This window comes from Schistocerca piceifrons, chromosome 1, assembly GCF_021461385.2.
Source record: "Schistocerca piceifrons isolate TAMUIC-IGC-003096 chromosome 1, iqSchPice1.1, whole genome shotgun sequence".
NCBI classification, from domain to species: Eukaryota; Metazoa; Arthropoda; class Insecta; order Orthoptera; family Acrididae; genus Schistocerca; species Schistocerca piceifrons.
This window is the reverse complement of record NC_060138.1, coordinates 608,869,329-608,889,896: the sequence shown is the minus strand read 5'-3', so window position 1 is coordinate 608,889,896 and position 20,568 is coordinate 608,869,329. Positions and strand designations below refer to the sequence as shown.

General features: G+C 41.8%; 1 protein-coding gene across 1 annotated transcript in view; it reads left to right on the top strand.

The window, feature by feature from the left end:
* The window catches only part of LOC124787558 (spermatogenesis-associated protein 7 homolog), a 106,852-nt gene that overhangs the window by 57,602 nt on the left and 28,682 nt on the right, over positions 1 to 20,568 (top strand). The window contains exon 7 of the mRNA XM_047254348.1: positions 10,217 to 10,374. Within this exon, the coding sequence (XP_047110304.1) occupies positions 10,217 to 10,374 (158 nt within the window). The remainder of the gene's footprint in view (positions 1 to 10,216; positions 10,375 to 20,568) is intronic.

Here is a 20,568-nt window from a genome sequence, read left to right as displayed (position 1 = left end):
GATATGGCTCCTGGTGCAGAACATTGCTAAGACAATTTCCTCCCTGCCACTATTACACAGTTATGTCCCAGGGTCGGGTAACAGGGTGGGAGAACGAAGATTCTACAACACTCCAACAAATTAGTAACAAAGTCACACAAATGAGTTAAAAAGGTTTATTTATATTTGTGGCTTGTTGAACGATTAAGTCTGCAACACTGCATGTAATAGCTAGTTAGTTACATGTTCCATTGATCAATCTCATGGTAACCGTTATATGGAACGTGTCAAGTGCATAAGAAATGCGCACGAGTCAAGGTTTTTTTTAAGCTTAAACTTTTATTACCTACCTCATTCCCTTAAATGGCACAAATGCATATATTATACCTATAGATTTATTTATTCCTATTTAAGAATTCATCTATGATATAAAAAGAGCTGTCAAGGAGGTATGATTTCAATTTATTTTTGAAACTATTATTGCTGTCTGTCAGACATTTGATTTCTTGTGGTAATTTATTGGAAAGTTTTACAGTAGCATATTTTACCACTTTCTGTGCCAAAGATAGGTTAAGAAGGGGGTAGGACATCAAACGGGCCGACGGAGCAGGAGAGGCACCACAGGACATTTTAATTTCCTCTGTCTATACTTTTACAAATAAATTCATAGAACTTGGTCAGCATGAGCAGGAAGGATTCAGGATTCACACACATGGCAGTGGAAGTTCAAAAACGTAACAATATATATATATATAAAAACAAAGATGAGGTGACTTACCGAACAAAAGCGCTGGCAGGTCGATAGATACACAAACAAACACAAACATACACACAAAATTCAAGCTTTCGCAACAAACTGTTGCCTCATCAGGAAAGAGGGAAGGAGAGGGGAAGACGGAAGGAAGTGGGTTTTAAGGGAGAGGGTAAGGAGTCATTCCAATCCCGGGAGCGGAAAGACTTACCTTAGGGGAAAAAAGGACAGGTATACACTAGCACACACGCACATATCCATCCACACATACAGACACAAGCAGACATATTTAAAGACAAAGAGTTTGGGCAGAGATGTCAGTCGAGGCAGAAGTGTAGAGGCAAAGAAGTTGTTGAAAGACAGGTGAGGTATGAGTGGCGGCAACTTGAAATTAGCGGAGATTGAGGCCTGGCGGATGACGAGAAGAGAGGATATACTGAAGGGCAAGTTCCCATCTCCGGAGTTCGGATAGGTTGGTGTTGGTGGGAAGTATCCAGATAACCCGGACGGTGTAACACTGTGCCAAGATGTGCTGGCTGTGCACCAAGGCATGTTTAGCCACAGGGTGATCCTCATTACCAACAAACACTGTCTGCCTGTGTCCATTCATGCGAATGGACAGTTTGTTGCTGGTCATTCCCACATAGAATGCATCACAGTGTAGGCAGGTCAGTTGGTAAATCACGTGGGTGCTTTCACACGTGGCTCTGCCTCTGATCGTGTACACCTTCCGGGTTACAGGACTGGAGTAGGTGGTGGTGGGAGGGTGCATGGGACAGGTTTTGCATCGGGGGCGGTTACAAGGATAGGAGCCAGAGGGTAGGGAAGGTGGTTTGGGGATCTCATAGGGATGAACTAACAGGTTACGAAGGTTAGGTGGACGGCGGAAAGACACTCTTGGTGGAGTGGGGAGGATTTCATGAAGGATGGATCTCATTTCAGGGCAGGATTTTAGGAAGTCGTATCCCTGCTGGAGAGCCACATTCAGAGTCTGGTCCAGTCCCGGAAAGTATCCTGTCACAAGTGGGGCACTTTTGTGGTTCTTCTGTGGGGGATTCTGGGTTTGAGGGGACGAGGAAGTGGCTCTGGTTATTTGCTTCTGTACCAGGTCGGGAGGGTAGTTGCGGGATGCGAAAGCTGTTTTCAGGTTGTTGGTGTAATGATTCAGGGATTCCGGACTGGAGCAGATTCGTTTGCCACGAAGACCTAGGCTGTAGGGAAGGGACCGTTTGATGTGGAATGGGTGGCAGCTGTCATAATGGAGGTACTGTTGCTTGTTGGTGGGTTTGATGTGGACGGACGTGTGAAGTTGGCCATTGGACAGGTGGAGGTCAACGTCAAGGAAAGTGGCATGGGATTTGGAGTAGGACCAGGTGAAACTGATCCACAAACCCAATCATCCCGGCCGCCCCATTGTAGCTGGTTACCAAGCCCCCACAGAACGTATCTCTGCCTACGTAGATCAACACCTTCAACCCATTACATGCAGTCTCCCATCCTTCATCAAGGACACCAACCACTTCCTTGAACGCCTGGAATCCTTACCCAATCTGTTACCCCCGGAAACCACCCTTGTAACCATTGATGCCACGTCCTTGTACACAAATATTCCGCACGTCCAGGGCCTCGCTGCGATGGAGCATTTCCTTTCACGCCGATCACCTGCCACCCTACCTAAAACCTCTTTCCTCATCACCTTAGCCAGCTTCATCCTGACCCACAACTTCTTCACTTTTGAGGGCCAGACATACCAACAATTAAAGGGAACAGCCATGGGCACCAGGATGGCCCCCTCGTACGCCAACCTATTCATGGGTCGCTTAGAGGAAGCCTTCTTAGTTACCCAAGTCTGCCAACCCAAAGTTTGGTACAGATTTATTGATGACATCTTCATGATCTGGACTCACAGTGAGGAAGAACTCCAGAATTTCCTCTCCAACCTCAACTCCTTTGGTTCCATCAGTTTCACCTGGTCCTACTCCAAATCCCATGCCACTTTCCTTGACGTTGACCTCCACCTGTCCAATGGCCAACTTCACACGTCCGTCCACATCAAACCCACCAACAAGCAACAGTACCTCCATTATGACAGCTGCCACCCATTCCACATCAAACGGTCCCTTCCCTACAGCCTAGGTCTTCGTGGCAAACGAATCTGCTCCAGTCCGGAATCCCTGAATCATTACACCAACAACCTGAAAACAGCTTTCGCATCCCGCAACTACCCTCCCGACCTGGTACAGAAGCAAATAACCAGAGCCACTTCCTCGTCCCCTCAAACCCAGAATCCCCCACAGAAGAACCACAAAAGTGCCCCACTTGTGACAGGATACTTTCCGGGACTGGACCAGACTCTGAATGTGGCTCTCCAGCAGGGATACGACTTCCTCAAATCCTGCCCTGAAATGAGATCCATCCTTCATGAAATCCTCCCCACTCCACCAAGAGTGTCTTTCCGCCGTCCACCTAACCTTCGTAACCTGTTAGTTCATCCCTATGAGATCCCCAAACCACCTTCCCTACCCTCTGGCTCCTATCCTTGTAACCGCCCCCGATGCAAAACCTGTCCCATGCACCCTCCCACCACCACCTACTCCAGTCCTGTAACCCGGAAGGTGTACACGATCAGAGGCAGAGCCACGTGTGAAAGCACCCACGTGATTTACCAACTGACCTGCCTACACTGTGATGCATTCTATGTGGGAATGACCAGCAACAAACTGTCCATTCGCATGAATGGACACAGGGAGACAGTGTTTGTTGGTAATGAGGATCACCCTGTGGCTAAACATGCCTTGGTGCACAGCCAGCACATCTTGGCACAGTGTTACACCGTCCGGGTTATCTGGATACTTCCCACCAACACCAACCTATCCGAACTCCGGAGATGGGAACTTGCCCTTCAGTATATCCTCTCTTCTCGTCATCCGCCAGGCCTCAATCTCCGCTAATTTCAAGTTGCCGCCACTCATACCTCACCTGTCTTTCAACAACTTCTTTGCCTCTACACTTCTGCCTCGACTGACATCTCTGCCCAAACTCTTTGTCTTTAAATACGTCTGCTTGTGTCTGTATGTGTGGATGGATATGTGCGTGTGTGCTAGTGTATACCTGTCCTTTTTTCCCCTAAGGTAAGTCTTTCCGCTCCCGGGATTGGAATGACTCCTTACCCTCTCCCTTAAAACCCACTTCCTTCCGTCTTCCCCTCTCCTTCCCTCTTTCCTGATGAGGCAACAGTTTGTTGCGAAAGCTTGAATTTTGTGTGTATGTTTGTGTTTGTTTGTGTATCTATCGACCTGCCAGCGCTTTTGTTCGGTAAGTCACCTCATCTTTGTTTTTATATATAATTTTTTCCACGTGGAATGTTTCCTTCCATTATAACAATATATATATATATATATATATATATATGAAATTTTACACGTAAAATATATATATATATATATATATATATATATATATATATATATATATATATATATATATATATATATATATATATATATATATATATTTTACGTGTAAAATTTCATCATTTTTTCACTTTCTATTGGCTGCATTTGTTACTGTAGACACACTTTTCTTCATAAGTGAGAGAGATTCTTCGATGAATTTTGCACAGCATACAAACCATACTGATAGGTGTATGAGACTCTAGAATTTTCAAATCTGTTAAAAACTGTGGTAAGAATTGAGATAATTATGTATAAAATTTGAGTTTTTTCTGAACATGAACTGTAAAATGTATCAGGTCATTCATTTTTTCATAAATTAAATAGATTCTAGAGTTTCATACACCTGTAAGTATGATTTGTATGTCGCGCAAAATTCATTAAAGAATCTCTCTTACTTATGAAGAAAAGTGTACCTACAGCAACAAATACAGCCAATAGTAAGTGAAACAATGATGAAATTTCACATGTAAAAAAATTTATTTCATCATATTTTTAAACTTTCAGTGCTATGAGTGTGAAACTTGAATCCTTCCTGGTCATGTTGACAAAGTTTTATGAATTTATTTGTAAAAGTATAGACAGTGGAAATTAAATGTCCTGTGGTGCCTCTTCTGCTCCAGGTCAGCCCGTTTGATGTCCTACCGCCTTCTTAACCTATCTTTGGCACAGAAAGTGGTAAAATATGCTACTGTAAAACTTTCCAATAAATTACCAGAAGAAATCAAATGTCTGACAGACAGCTATAATAGTTTCAAAAATAAATTGAAATCATATCTCCTTGACAGCTCCTTTTATACCGCAGATGAATTCTTAAATAGGAATAAATAAATCTATAGGTCCTACGCCCCTTAAGTAAAGGATAGTGTAAGTCTTTCTTCTGGTATTATAATCATGAGTGTCACTGTTGTTTTGAAACTGGTCCATGTCATTGAGAACAAATTTCATTACTGAATAAATGTACTCTGAGGCTGTTGTAAGAATTCCTAACCTTTTAAACAGATGCCTACAAGATGTGTAACTATGAGCCCCACACATTATTCTAACCATTTTCTTTTGAGCAGTGAATACTTTTTGCCTACATGTTGTGTTATTACCCAAAATATTATTCTGTATGGCATCAGAGAGTGAAAGTATGAAAATTATGTTAGTTTGCTAATTTCTGTATCCTCAAATATTAGCGATTATTCTGATTGCAAAAGTTGCTGAACCTAGTTGCTTAAGGAGATCCAAAATATGAAGTTTACAATTAAGATTCTCATCTATATGTACACCCAAAAACTTAGTATGCTCTACCCTGGCTACTGACTTCTACTGATGTGTTATATTTATTGAAGGAACTGTACTCCTTGCAGTAGAAAATTGGAGAGAGGCTTCACAGTTGCATGTTTTAACCTGTTGGGGAAAATGCCTTGAGTTAGTGATGTGTTACAGATATGACTCAGAACATCAGCTGTAATTGCTCCACATTGCTGTAATATATTGTTAGAGGTGTCATCTACCCCAACAGAACACTTATTTTTCAAAGATTTAATGATTTTCCTTATTTCACAACAGGTTGTTAGATGAAAATTAATCTGACAAGGATTTCTCAAAACTGACTCTTCCATGCACTGCTTGGCTTTTTCTTTTAAACTATTTTCACAAATTTTTTCACCTACACTTAAGAAATGGTTGTTAAATACATTAGCTACTTGTGTACTGTCATTTAAGATGGTCTTATTCCCTTTAATAGTAGTACTACCTACCCCAGTGGTTACTTTTCCTGTCTCTCTTCTAACAATATTCCATAGTGATTTGATTGCCCTAGTTGTTAATTTCACCACTAATATACATATTTTTTGATTTTATGACAACTTTTCTCAGTATGTTACAATGATTTTTATAGTGTAAAATTACTTCTGGGTCTTTACTAATTCTTGCTGTGTCTTACAATTTTCATTTTCTTCCTGAAGACACTTTAATACCTGTAGTAATCCAAAGTTTCTTTGAAAACTGTTTGGTGTTATATTCAGTAATTTTTTGGGGCAACAGTATTCAAAAATGGATATAAATTTATCAAGAAATATGTTGCATTTATCATTAGCATTTGGCTCATTACATACAGCTCCCCAGTTAACATTTCTTAAACTTTCTCTGAAGTGCTCTATAGATAACGGGTTGACCAGCCTTTCGGTTTTATTTGATGGTTACTGAACTATACACCCTACTAGGTTTTGTAAGTTAATCAATTGTGTATCATGGTCTAATTATCCCTTTGTCACAGTGAAAGCATGTGTTAGTTTTACATCCTCTGGTGTACAACTACATTATCTACTAGAGTGCTACTGTCTTGAGCTATACGTGTAGGGATGTTGATCACTGATTCTATGTTATATTTCATTATTAACACTTCTAGTTCACTTTTCGTATCAGAATTGCTTAGAAAGTTTACATTGAAATCACCACAGATTAATAACTTTTTTTTTTTTCCCCCTGACAGCGTAATAGGGAGTCAAACTTTTTTATGAATAGCTCTGATTTTCCTAATAGGGACCTGTACACTGTTGCTAATATCAACACTACATTATCTTGCTGTAGTTCACATGCGCAAGCTTAAAAGTGCTGATTGACACAAAATTTGCTTACTTCTGCAGTTTTGTACTTATATCTTGTTCTGTGTAAATGGCAACTCCTCCTTTATCCTTGCTAGATGTGCAAGTGTAAGATGCTAAATTATACCGATTTATACTGACACTTTCCAGCCCCACAGTTACACGGTGTTTAGATACAGAACGTATATCAGTCGCATTCTTATTTTTGAGATCATCTACACGCACTAACAGCTTATTTACTTTATTTTTTATTCTCCTATATTTTGATGAAGTAAATTGACACTACCCGTGGATTTATCCCTATTTAGTGTACATGAAGCTTCTTTTATTCTATTGTTCTTGAATGTTGTCTGTTTGGAATTTGGCTTTAATCTAAAAAACCTGTCTGCCTGGTCCCATTAACCACAGGGATCATCCCTTGTGTAACTTTGGCCCACTTACAGTATCTGCTAGTAGAAAAGCTAACTTATCTTTCCCTTTCCTATTTAGGTGCAGGCCATGTGGGGGTGTCCCCACCTACCAATAGCATCAAATGGAACAACGCTTATGTGAAGTTTTGCCAGTGTCTGGAGTATCTGTTCAGCTCTGTGTTAACATGCCTTACCCAGGGCCGACCATGGCATTGAAAGACCTCCACAAACCCCACATTTGAGTGCCCAGTTTCTGCTCCTATTTTCTCCAGGTCACTCCTAATACTGTATCTCGGATTCGTAGCCAGGCTGTTTCATGCTCCTTCAACTATAATTACCTGATCATCCTTCTCAAATACCTTACATAGCTGACCTAAGTTTTCTGCCACCTGGCTAAGGCTAGCACTTGGTTTCACAAAACTCGTGACCTAGTACCCTGTACCCTGAAGCTGCTGGCCTACACCCCTCCCATGACTGCTACCTAGAAGCAGAATTCTTCTTTTCCTATTCTGATTTGGTTCCAACCTGTCTTTTTTCTTTAAGCTAATATCCTGTTTCAACCTACATTCAACTACATCTGGCTGAGGCCCTTCCTCCACTACCTCAGATAGCAAGCCAGATTGATTTGCTAACTAAATTTCCTAAAGTTTTTCAACAGTTTCCCTTTTTCGACCTTTGCTTGCTACTTTTTCCCAGCACCACATCTCTTCTTACTCACATAGCCTACTAAATTTCAAATTCACATTTTCTAATTCAGCATTAAGGGCACAAATTTTTGCCCGCCCTTTCTACATAACCTACATTGTCATGGAAGAACCTCGTTATCAACCCCAGTTTCCTTGCTGCTATGTTTGCCTCATAACCTACAGTCTTCACAGAAAACTCCCTCCTTCAGATTTCTATGGCAACCACCACGTTTGTCACACGTTTTGATAGAAAAATTTACACAAAAGCAGAGAATAACTTGGCACAAGAGCACTGAAGTTTCTTAGCCTGTACTAATACGTAACTAAACACTAATGCAAACAAACTTTGTTACTTTCGAAAGTTTTAATTAACTACCTAAATTCTATATGACAGACATGAATTAATTGAACTTTGAACCGCTAAGCCTAGTCAAAAAAATAAAGATTACACTTGCATGAAATATATGCCTAAAATGTAAACAAAACTAACAATTATAACACAGAAAAGGCTCTCAGTGGCTAAGTGCAAATAATCATAGGTAAACTTCACAGTACATAGCAAATGCAATTTACAACAACTGTCTATTCACATCTAAGATTTACTTGTCAGAGTCAGTGCTGGATGATGATCTGTAACCAAGTGGATAAGAGCTGCTCTTCTGTGTTCTTAGTCGGCTTCTGTCCTTTGTTGCCCAGTTATTGACAGATTGTACTTGGCCAGCAAGTGATGAGTGTCTATGGCACTGGCACCAGCTTACATGTTTGTGTCTGTGGTGCCTTTGCCCTGGCTGTGTCTTGTTTGGATGACAAAGCGCAGTGTACATGTGTTGTCTGTATGTACCCCAGACAACATTGCCGCTGTTCAAGCTGCAGTAGTAAGGTGTCCTCTTTGTTTGGTGCAAAAAATAGTATAGTCATTGTGGCTTGGATGTCGGAGTGTACAAAAAATACTCCATACACTTCAATTTCATTGTTACAAACTTCAGATTGCCCAAGAACTGAAACCTAATGCTTCTGTACTGCACTTACAGTTTTGTGAAAAATGATTGGCTAAAGGATGCTAACTTAACTGAAAATTTTTTGATGTCAGATGAAGCCCATTTTCACCCAAGTGGATATGTGAATAAGCAGAACATGCATTACTAAGCTCATACAAATCCTGCTTTGCTTCACCAGTGTTCATTACACAGTGCTAAAGTTACTGTGTGGGTACAGTGTCATGCTGTGGATTGAGAGATCCTTACGTCTTTGATGATGAAGGCGTGCTCCACTGTCAGTATTAGGTCTGTAAGCACATCCTGTCAACATGGTAGTGAGAGTTTTGGAATTTCAGCTCCATTGTCTTCCAGATCATGACATTCGGCACACCAGGTTTCAAGAGATGGAGCTACCTCCCACAATGCCCAATTATCTATGGTTGCAATGAAATGTTAGTTTGAGGATCGCATAATTTCAAGGAATGCTGACATCGCATGGCCACACCTTTCAGTCTGTCACTGTTTTTTGTGGGAACAAATGGAGTTCACTGTATTCCATACAAAACCAAAGAACCTTGCCCAGACTTAAGAAAACATCGTGAAAATAACGGAGAACACATTGCGCCGCAAGGTGCAAAATCTTAAGAAATGACTTATTGAATGTGTATGGTGAAATGGACAGCCCTTAAATGCATAATTTTTAAACATTGGTGGCTAATGCCATTTCCACTGTTGTAGAACACAGTTTTGAGCATCAAATAAAGTTTTTGTAATTATTTCAAATTTTTCTGTTTCTCTGCACAACTCTGTACCTGTAAGTAATTTTTATTTATTTTGAATTCATTAGTGCTTCTAAGATGAAGTATTGACTGTTTGCAGTGAACTAATTACAAGTCTGTTTCTGGTACAAATGCATTCTGGCTATTTATCAGTATACTGGAGTAATCAGCATACCCATAGGTTTTGAAGAGTCCTTTTGTGTCTTTCATAAATGATTTATATTTGTCAAGAAGAGAAGTGGGTCATGTACAGAACCTTACAAGACTTACTTGATGTTTCTGCAGAATCATTTTTTAATGTGGCCTAAGGTTATATGTTATTAGATATACCTCCATCTGCCAAAGAGAATGCCGTTACTGTCATAATATTTTCCCTAAAAGAATTTTATGTTAAAGTGGAAATATATTGTGCATAGTTGATTTAAATAGGCAGGAGTTGTGTGATTTTAATTTTAAAGCCCATAGTTATTAATACCATTTGTTATGCACAGTATGATCTTTGCTGGGTGAAATAACTTTATTTTATTCTTGCAAAAATAAAATAAATGTGATAAAATATATAATTTTGGCTCTTCCCCCCTTTTATAGCTATCCAGTTGTGATTCTGCATACAATGGCGGAATATCTTCAGCAGGTGAAAGTAGAGGGTCTAGTCCTGAACAAAATAGGAGTCATACTCTCAACACAGACTTAAGAACAAATCAAGAAAGTGACATCTCCATCATCAGAAGAAATGAAGATGAAATGTAAGCAGTTTATTTTATTTCTTTTTCTTCATCCTGTTCTTTGTGATGATTTTTATGAGAATGAAGCACATATACTCTATAGATTTTGTGTGTGCTTGTTCAAAGACATTTCCTCTTCCATAAGGTCAGGATCATGACAAGTAAGATGATGTCTGTATTGTGGCAACATTTGTTCCTTATGCTGCATGTATAATATTTACTCCAGTTGCATTTTTTTTTTTTTTTTGTAATATTGATAGTGTTTTCCTCTGTGTGCATATGTACATAGCCATACCTGAATTTCAGATTTATAAAACTTCACATTACAATAATAATTTTTAGTATAAGGGACACTTACAACTTTTGGAAAGTTGCACAAGTTTCTGCTTTTTCATAAATTTAATTTCACTTCTTTTCATAGTAGTTTCTTAAAGTTGTAAAAGTGCAGTCTCTTAAAGTTTTGCTGAAACGCCTTTTTAGGGGTGTTTTTATGCGAACATAGTCATTTCTAGAGACTCGGAGCGTGGTTTTCTTCCCCTCCTTTGTTTAATAATTTCTCTCTTGATGTTGTTGGACAAGGGTCATAAAAGCGAACAGCTGCTTTCTCAGTAGGCAAAATTTGTTTAGTCATTGTTTGCTGTGAGGTATGAGTTTCATTTTTGATGTGCTATAGATAAATCTGTAAAGATCTGTTGACAGAACTCTAAATAACATTTATTTCTGATTAAGAAAATTTGGCTTCTGTTTTCTGCAAGCTTCACTACTATGAAGTCCTTAATTTAAAGATCTTAGAGAGGTGCTAATCCAATCCTAAAAGTACCCTGCATGTGCTGGTAAATGCTGTTGGCATTTTCTTGAGTATTTGTCTGAATATGAAACACATTTACTTCAATTGCAACTGTCATTGGACACCCAAATCATCTTCCGCCTTGAGCAGAGTTTTTAATTTCTTAAATTTATTGAACCATGAAAGACCATGCCACGAAAGAAAAAATTCCCAAATGCAAAAATATATTTTATGAAGACAGTGAATCCCATTCAGCACATTTTTAAATTGTAAGTAAATTTTGATTCAGGTCCACAGATGCCAGGAGCTGAATGCCAGATAAATTGTATCAGTCAGAGCTCTGCCACATTTTCTAATGGTTACACCTAAAATTTCAAACAGGGTCATTAAATTGTAATTCTGCTCTATAGTCTCTTCCTTAAAACCTTGAGTGAACTGTAAGTGTGTGCCGCAAGAGTCTGAATATACTAAAATGCAGGCTTACTTGGCCTATTCCATTGATGATATCTTCTGTAGTTATGTGTTGTGTAATAGAGCACAGCATCCCTGTGGTGAAACCTTGTGAGCAGCACCCGTTACCCATCACTCACTTTGCATGCATTGTGGAAACAGTTTCATCTCTCAGTATGTTGTGGACAAGCACTCAGGTGAGTGATCCTGCCATGTGGCCAAGGAAACATGGATTATAAATGGCTTCATCGCAGTTGGGTGACAGTAATGGACCCGACAAGCTTTATAATGCATTTAGAATCAGAATTTCTATTTAGCTGTTGATTTTCCATGTTTTCTATGGATAAAGTGTATGCTGCATACCTGAGATTCACCAAGGATTATCAAAGTAACTGAATATCACCATGTATTGTGAAATTTAAAGTGATGACTGATATTGAATGATACTGATGGTCATTGACTTAGCTGTGGGATGGTAAATTAGTGTGGGAGAATATCTGATGAAATAATGCTCGCATTTCAGTCTGCTGTAAAAATAGTACTGAAATTTAGACATATTTTGGACAGAACAAATAAAAAAGATTTATGTTGACGACCATGTAAACCGATTATAATTGTCAAATTTGTTAACAATTAACAAATAAACTTCAGTCCAGGTACAATGTAGTATCTTCTAAGTAAATTAGGCAAATGTACTAATAGGACTTGTTACAGTTGTTAATATTAACTGCAACGACTGGAAAAAGGGATGAAGTGCAAGGTGTAGTGTACACAGAGATAGGCATTATTCAAATAAATTTCTATCTGAAAAATTATTGGGATAAGTAGATCATTCAAATTGATTTATTCACATATAAATTATTTGCAACTTAAATAACAAAGGTCAACAATGATTTTCCTTTTTTGATTATGATACTTGTTTTATATCGACTTTGTTCACATGAATCCAAAAATACCATTGTTTTTGTTCTACCACATATATTTTTTTACCCCACCACACCCCCTCTCCACCTCGTCCCTGTATGCTCCCACAAAGGACACTTTACCATTCCCCACACCTACCCTGCTATCCCTCCCCCTACATGCCCCAGCCTCCTCCTTACCCCACCACCCGGTTGCATCTTCCATCATGCGCAGCTGCTCACAGTATGGCCTGACTGGAAAGATAAGGCATGGGAGATCCATTTTTGTACAATGATGGGAGGGTAATTACAATCTGTAAAGGCCTCAGTGACACCCTTGGTATATTTTGAGAGGGACCGCTGTTCACTGCAGATGTGACGACCACATGTTGCTAGGTTGTATAGAAGGGGCTTCTTGGTGTGAAATGGGTGGCATGTGTCGAGGTGGAGATATTACTGATGGTTGGTAGATTTGATGTGGACGGTAATACTGATATAGCCATCTTTGAGATGGAGGTCAATATCAAGGAAGGTGGCTTGATGGGTTGAGTAGGACCAAGTGAAGCAAATGGGAAGAAGGTGTTAAGGTTCTGAAGGAATGTGGATAGGGTGTCCTCAGCCTCTATCCAGATCACGAAGATGTCATCAATGATTCTGAACCAGCTGTAACCACTGTGTTGCATTCTACGTGCGCACGACAGGCTCTCTGTCCGCATGAACGGCTACTGACAAACTGTGGCCAAGAAACAATTGGACCAGCATGTTGCTGAGCACACTGCCCGACATGACAACCTTCATTTCAGTGACTGCTTCACAGCTTGTAGCCTGTGCCATCTGGATCCTTCCCACAAGCACCAGCTTTTCTGAATTGTACACGTGGTAACTCTTCCTGCAATATATCTTATGTTCCCATAACGTTCCTGGCCTCAGCATTCATTAGTCATTGTCTTTACCTGTCTAGCCCCTTCCTTGTTCCCATTCCAGCACTAAGCAGCCCTCTGTTCCACCAACTTCCTCAGTCTCTTTAGTTCCTTCTTTTTCTGCTACCCCTCCTCCCTCCCTGCCCACCTTCTAACCTCCTGACTGCACCTAGCTGCCCTACTCTCCACACTCCCAGCAGCACTTAACCACCCCTGACCCACCTTGCTATCCCTCCCCCTGCCCTTCCCAGCCCCCTCCTTACCCCACCCAATTCCTTCCCCCATAATGCCCTGCTGTCCGCAGTCTGGCTGTAGCTGCCAGAGACTGTGGTCATGTGTGTGAGTTGCATTTGCCTGTGTGTGTTAGTGTATCTTGTCCTCTTTTGACAAACTTTCAGACAGTCTTTTTGTTGTGCCTTTCGGCAACTCAGCATCTCCGCTATATGGTGAGTAGCAACTGTCCTTTTCATTATATTGTTACAGTACATCCTGTATTTTTCAATTGTTTGATTTTGCCTAACGGCTTCTCTTCCATTGTAACCCAGTACTGTTTTCCAATGCATTTCTATACTCAGTGTCTATCCTTCTTTCTCTTCTTTCCTGTGTTTCTCTTGTTGCCTTACAAACTGCACGTCACACTCTACTTACGAGCCACACTGCATCAATCGTCTCAGCCGCGCACAGCAGTCGGCTACAAGATCACGCTGATCGTTGATGCAGCATCTTATGTCCCACACTACACCCACTGATATAATTAATCATGTACCTTCATATTAATCATTCTCCTTGCGTCACCCTCGCATATTTTTGTGTGTTATTTGCCGCACCTTTCCTGTGCCACACGAACTTATATCTCGTCCTGCCAACCCCACCCCACCTCCCATTCCTTCTCCTCTCTATTCCAGTTCACACCTATTAATTTCTTCTAACCTAGTCACTTCTGACATCTCCTGTTTGACCTTTATCCACCCGCAAACCTGCAATCCACTTTACTGATATAAAAAAATTTCAATTGGTTCTCATCTCTCAACGTCGGCGTACTGCCTCGTATTTCACCTTGTTTCCCCTTATTTCATCCGTTATTTTTTTTTCTTTCTTTTCATAATTTTTTTCACATATTTGAGTGTATTTATGTGAAGTTTTTTGAACATAATTCTACATTATTTACATATTTTTACGCGTTTTTTCCACACCATGGATTCTTGCTCGTTCCATCTACATCAATACAGGAATGTTTCCTTATCTCTATCTAGAAACCAGTCCCACATACTGTTCCTGTGTTGTTGCTTGGCTCATGGTATCCCCCAAAATGGCCTTACTGTCAAATTACCCACCTCCAGCTGAGTCCTTCCTCAATGACCTCCATCTGTTCAGATTCTGCCAATGCTTGCCCCTCACCAACATAGTTATCCCCTCAGGGGCTCAACATTTGTTTGCCGAGTACAAGCTTGGTGAGCCCAGGGTTCCTGAGTTGGAGTCCATTAACTGCTGCCAACCCTCTGTCATCATAGGCTCTGGGCATGCTTCAGCCACCGCTGTGCAGCGCAGCGGTGGAATATTGTGTGTTTCGGAGAATGGGGGTCTTGGCTTTACTGCCTGGTCCATGAGTAAGGCATACACCTGTATAAAAAAGCCCTCAAGGTGTGTGTTAGGTGCCGATTAGGTGAATGGCTGTTGAGGTAAAACAATCTCTAGCGGGCAGCCTCTGGGGGATCTGCCGCCCCCCTGTTGTATAAGGCTTGCAGGTTTCTGCCTGGGTCGACCTTTGTTTCCCTAGCGTCTCATGGGATCCCTATGGAACGGTCTCGTCAAACTACTACTTCTGACGGGACAGGTTTACCGTCAGGTGGTACCTACACCTACTCCTCAAAAGGGCTCAGTTGGTCAGTCTTCCCGAAAAGAAGTCTCAGAATTATAGTAACAGAACATTAGTGTGCCGTAATGCTTTCATGGTAATCAAGTGAACAGGGAGAACTTTGAGAAGATCTCCCCTTTCTATATTCACAAGGCATTGGAAGGTATTGCTGCTGGGTCTCTGAAAAGTGTCAAACGACTTTGTAATGGAACACTTTTAGTTGAAACTGCTAATTCCAACAAAATATCTAAGCTTCTGGGATGTTGTAAGGCCTTAGGTGACTACCCAGTCAAGGCTGAGATGCATAACACCCTTAACTTTAGTAAGGGTGTGGTTAGCTGCTCCGATATAGTGAAGGTGGACCCTGTAGAGTTAAGTGAAGAATGGAAAAATATGGGCATCACAGAAATGCATAACTATATGACGAGAGTCAATGGCAAATTGGAAAAATTGGCAACATTTATTCTCACGGTTAATACTCCAGAATTACCTGAACTATCCTTGCAGGCTATATCCATCTTAAGGTTCGTCTGTTTGTTCCTAACCCAATACGATGCTACAAATGTCAAAGATTTGGCCATACCACTATGGGATGTAATTGAAATAGAAAGGCTCCGTGTGGCTCGGCTCACGAGTCTGGCAATTCTTGTACACTTTCTTCTAAATGTGTAAACTGCTCTGGGGATCACCCGGTGTGGTGCAAAAAGTGTGAAGTTTACAATGAGGAAAGGAAAATTCAGGAGTTGAAAGTATAGATACGCATACCGTATGGGAAGCTAAAAAAGCTTTCAAAGTTATGCAACCACTGGTTTTTGCTACTTCTTTTGCATCAGTCCTTAAGACGCCAGTCACTAAATGTGATGCCTCCACACAAACTCAGACCACAGATTCAAGTATGAGCTCATGCACTTGTTGATGTACATGTGGGGGAAACGCTCCACTTGAAACTGAAGTCATTCAGAAGCCGTCCAGCAATAGGCTTACCATCTAAGCCACATACCACTACCCAACATTAGAAGCCAACTAAGCTATCCTTGCAACCCAGGCAACCACCTCCTCCTGTCAGTAAAGACAAACATCCTTCAAAAAATAGTTCTAAGTCCAAGAAAGCAGTAGATTGGTGATCTCTTTCTATTTCTGATGGGCACTATGCTCATGAGGATATGGTCTTCCAATCAGAGGAACTGGAGAGCAAGGAACCCCCTAACGTTCCCCTTGACCACCCTGGTAAAACACCACCTCTGAGGGAGAAAGAAAAGCACAACTATCGCTAAACAATGGATTCTACAGGGACTTCGGTGTTGCAGTGGAATTTGAATGGATATCACTCACATTTGGAAGAATTGCAGCTACTGGTTCGGGAGAAACCTTTCTGCATCTGCTTACAAGAAATGCATCTTAAAGTCACTGACACACCTGCATTATGGGGCTACCATGCATACAGGAAGGATGATACTACTGGAGACAGTGCTAAAGGTGGTGTGGCTGTTTTCCTTGATGACAGATGCCACTCCTCTCCAGTCCCTCTTACCACGACCATGCAAGCAATTGCTGTGAAAGTTCTCACACCCTTTAACATCACAGTGTGTTCTTTGTATCTGCGCTTTAATGATGCTTTGGATGCAGACACACTGGCAGAACTCTTCCAGGCACTCCCGCACCCATTACTTCTTGTGGGGGTCTTGGATGCACACAAGGTACTGTGGGGCTCAACTAACACTTGCTATAGGGTTCAGATGATCGAGCGACTCATCCATTCTGAGAATATCTGCCTTCTGAATGCAGGTCAGATGACACACTTTTCCACATTTGTACCATCTTTTTCAGCCACTGACCTTTGTTTTGTTCCCCAGCTATTGCAGACTCAGTTCAGTGGGAAATGGATCTGTCTGCCGACTAGTACGGTGGCCAACAGGAGACCACGCAGATGGGTGATACAAAGGGCAAATTGATTACAGTACAGTCAACAGGCTATTTTTGAACAAAAGGATTGTACAGAGGAGGCAGTGGCCCATATCACTTGTGAGATCCAACGGGCTGCTGCTGCGTCTGCCCCCATGTCTAGTAACCACCTCAGACAACAGCCTGTACCTTGGTGGAATGACAACTGTCGATTGGCAATCAGGGTCAGATGAACAGCTCTCCAGAACTCCAAACACTGTCCAACTACAGACAATCTTCATGCCTTCAGATCTGTGAATGCACATGCGAGGTGGGTGACAAAAGAACAGAAGAGAGCTTCCTGGAGGAATTCATGACCCAGTAATCAATCCACTTCCACTGCGCAAGTTTGGGAATCAATAAGGCGGATTGCAGGCAAGGGCAGTACACATACCCTTATGACCTTGTCAAGTAATGGCGTCTTGGTGGACACGCCAGAAGACATGGCTCAGGTTTTAGCTGAACACTTCTTCACTGTTGCTACATCATCCAGACAAGCTCCCACGTTTCAGGTGTTCCGTAGGACTGCAGAGATGAGGAAGCTTAATTTCTTCTTGCATAATGAGGAAGTCTACAACCTTCCATTCTCCATGTGGGAACTGGAATCAGCCTTGTCTGCAGCCAGGACCTGATGCCATGCTTTGTCATCTGTGCCCTGAAGTGAAAGGACAGTTCCTCTCTTGTTTCAGTCGGATCTGGTGTGATGGACAGTACCCCACGACTTGGAAGGAGTCAATATTAATACCATCTTGGAAACCAGGCAAGGACCATAGCACCCCTAACAGTTACTGTAGTGTCGCCCTTACCAGTTGCATGGGAAGTCTTGAACGCATGGTCAACTGCCGCCTTGTTCCACCCTTGACAACATAATTCTACAGGAGACGGCAATACAGGAATCCTTCTTACACCAAAAACATTTGTTTTTCGTGTTTTTTGACCTCAAAAAAGCATATGACACTACTTGGAGGTACAACGTTCTTCGCCATCTTCATGAAATGGACTATGTGGATGCCTGCCGCTTCTGATCCAATCCTTTCTCGAGAACCGGTGTTTTCATTATCACGTTGGTGATGCCATGTCTGACTGCTATGTTCAGGAGAATGGGGTCTCCCAGGGCAGTGTCCTCAGTGTCACTTTGTTTGCCATCACTATCAGTGGCATTTCCTCCACAGTCAGGAGCACTGTCAAATGCTCTTTGTTTCTGGATGTCTTTGCAATCTTCTACTCTTCCTCTCAACTTACAACAACGTTGAGGCAGCTACAACTGACCATTAGGAGGCCGGAAACCTGGACCCGGACAACTGGTTTTCGGTTCTCACCCAAGTAGACTACATGTGTCAATTTTAACTGTGCTCATTGGTGTTTTAACCAACCAGTGCTCACAATAGGGACAATATTTTATGTTTTCAAGACACTGTGCGTTTTTTGGGCTTATTATTTGATTCGAAATTAACTTGGCTCCCACACCTGAAAGACATACGAACAAAGGTCTTCCAGTCATTGAATATTTTGAAGTACTGTAACAGAAAAACATGGGGAGCTGACAGATCCTGCCCCCTGCAGTTTTATAGGGCATTCATTTGATCACGCTAAGATTATGGCAGTGTGGTCTACTGACCGGCCTGTCCCCCCCAACCTCAGGATGTTGGATGCTGTCCACCATCAGGGCATTCAGATATCGACTGGAGCCTTTCGGACCAGCCCAGTTCTGAATGTGTGTGCAGAGACTGTTGAACCACCACTCTGGTTTCAGCAAAATATTCTTTTGGCTCAACAGGTGCTGAAAATCTCAGCATCACCTCATTCATTGACTGTTAGTTCAGTGGCCCAACCCACCTTTGACTGGCTGTTCAGGAATTGGCCACATGCAACAAAGCCATTTGGTATACGTGCTACAGACTGTCTCAAGGATCTGGATCTCTCGGGCATCAAAATATACAGCCAGGAATGGGAATTCATTGCCACCTTGGCATCTTCGGAGGCCCAAAGTGATTTTAAGCTTGACACAGTACAAGAAAACTTGCACTCCATATTTTCTTCGTCGATTTTAAGTATGTGCCACTGTTTTATTGTTGTTTATACATGTGGAACCCAGCAAGAGAATGCTCTCAGTTGTTCTGTTGTTTTCCATAGTAGGGTTCTAAAGTGCGTCTTCCACAACAATTTACAAATTATGGTGCGGAATTATATGGCATTCTGATGGCACTGGAGAGGGTTCACAGACATCACCGTACATGGTTTCTTGTCTGTTCTGACTCTCGTAGTGCACCGCAAGCACTTCACCGAATGTATCCTGTAGACCTGCTGATTCAATTCATTCATGAATCCTTACCGTGGCAAGGAGGTGATCTTTTGTTGGGTGTCTGGTCACATTGGGATACAGGAAGACGACATGGCTGACAAAGCTGCCAAAGAAGCATATTGTCATAGTGCTTTCCATCAGTGTCCCATCCCATTGCATGCCATCATCTCATTTTCTGACAGATGCAATCATGCGTCAGTGGGAGACTGAATGGTTGCAGGTGACAGACAACAAACTGCAGTCGCTCAAATCGACCACAAAGGCTTGGCGGACTTCATGTGAGCCTCACTGCTGGAAGGAGGTTTTGCTTACCAGTCTGTGCGTTTGGGCATAGCCCTATAACACATGGCTCCCTCCTCTGGCAGGAGGATCCACCAGTCTGTGAAGTTTGTGGCATGCCACTTTCAGTTCTGCATATTGTGGCTACGCATGTTGATATTAGGGCAGCCCTCAGTCTCGCTGGCAATCTGCCCACCATCCTCGCAATACCGATTCCAGTGTTACTGTGCTAGTGAAATTTTGTGAACTGTCAGTGTGGTGGGGAAGGGCGGCAGACTTTAATATATTATAAACTGCTCTGCATGTGGGGACAGCCTCTGTCCTCACCCTTGAGATTTACATGCTGACTTCGTGTGGGCGCTGATGACCATGATGTCGAGCACCCTGCTTAACCCAATTCATCATCATCATCATCATCATAGTCCTGTGAACCATATCAACCAAGCCCAAACATCCTTGCAGTACCTTCCCTCCATCTGTAAAATTCTCTTGCTATGCAATCCCAAATCCCTGGAACCTGTAACACACATTGAAACTCTTGCCCTCCAGGAACTAGAGCAACATGTACAATGTCACCTCAAAAAAAACTCTCCACCCTGCTCACTTCCTACTCCCACTTTGGAGTACCACTGTCCACAACCTCTACAACAACCTCCAAATCTGTCACCTCATAGCTGACAAACCCTGTCTTGCAGACCTACTACATTTACAACACCCTCCAAAACTCCCTTCCACCTTCACAACCCAGAACCTAAACAGACTGGAAACATAGTCTTGAA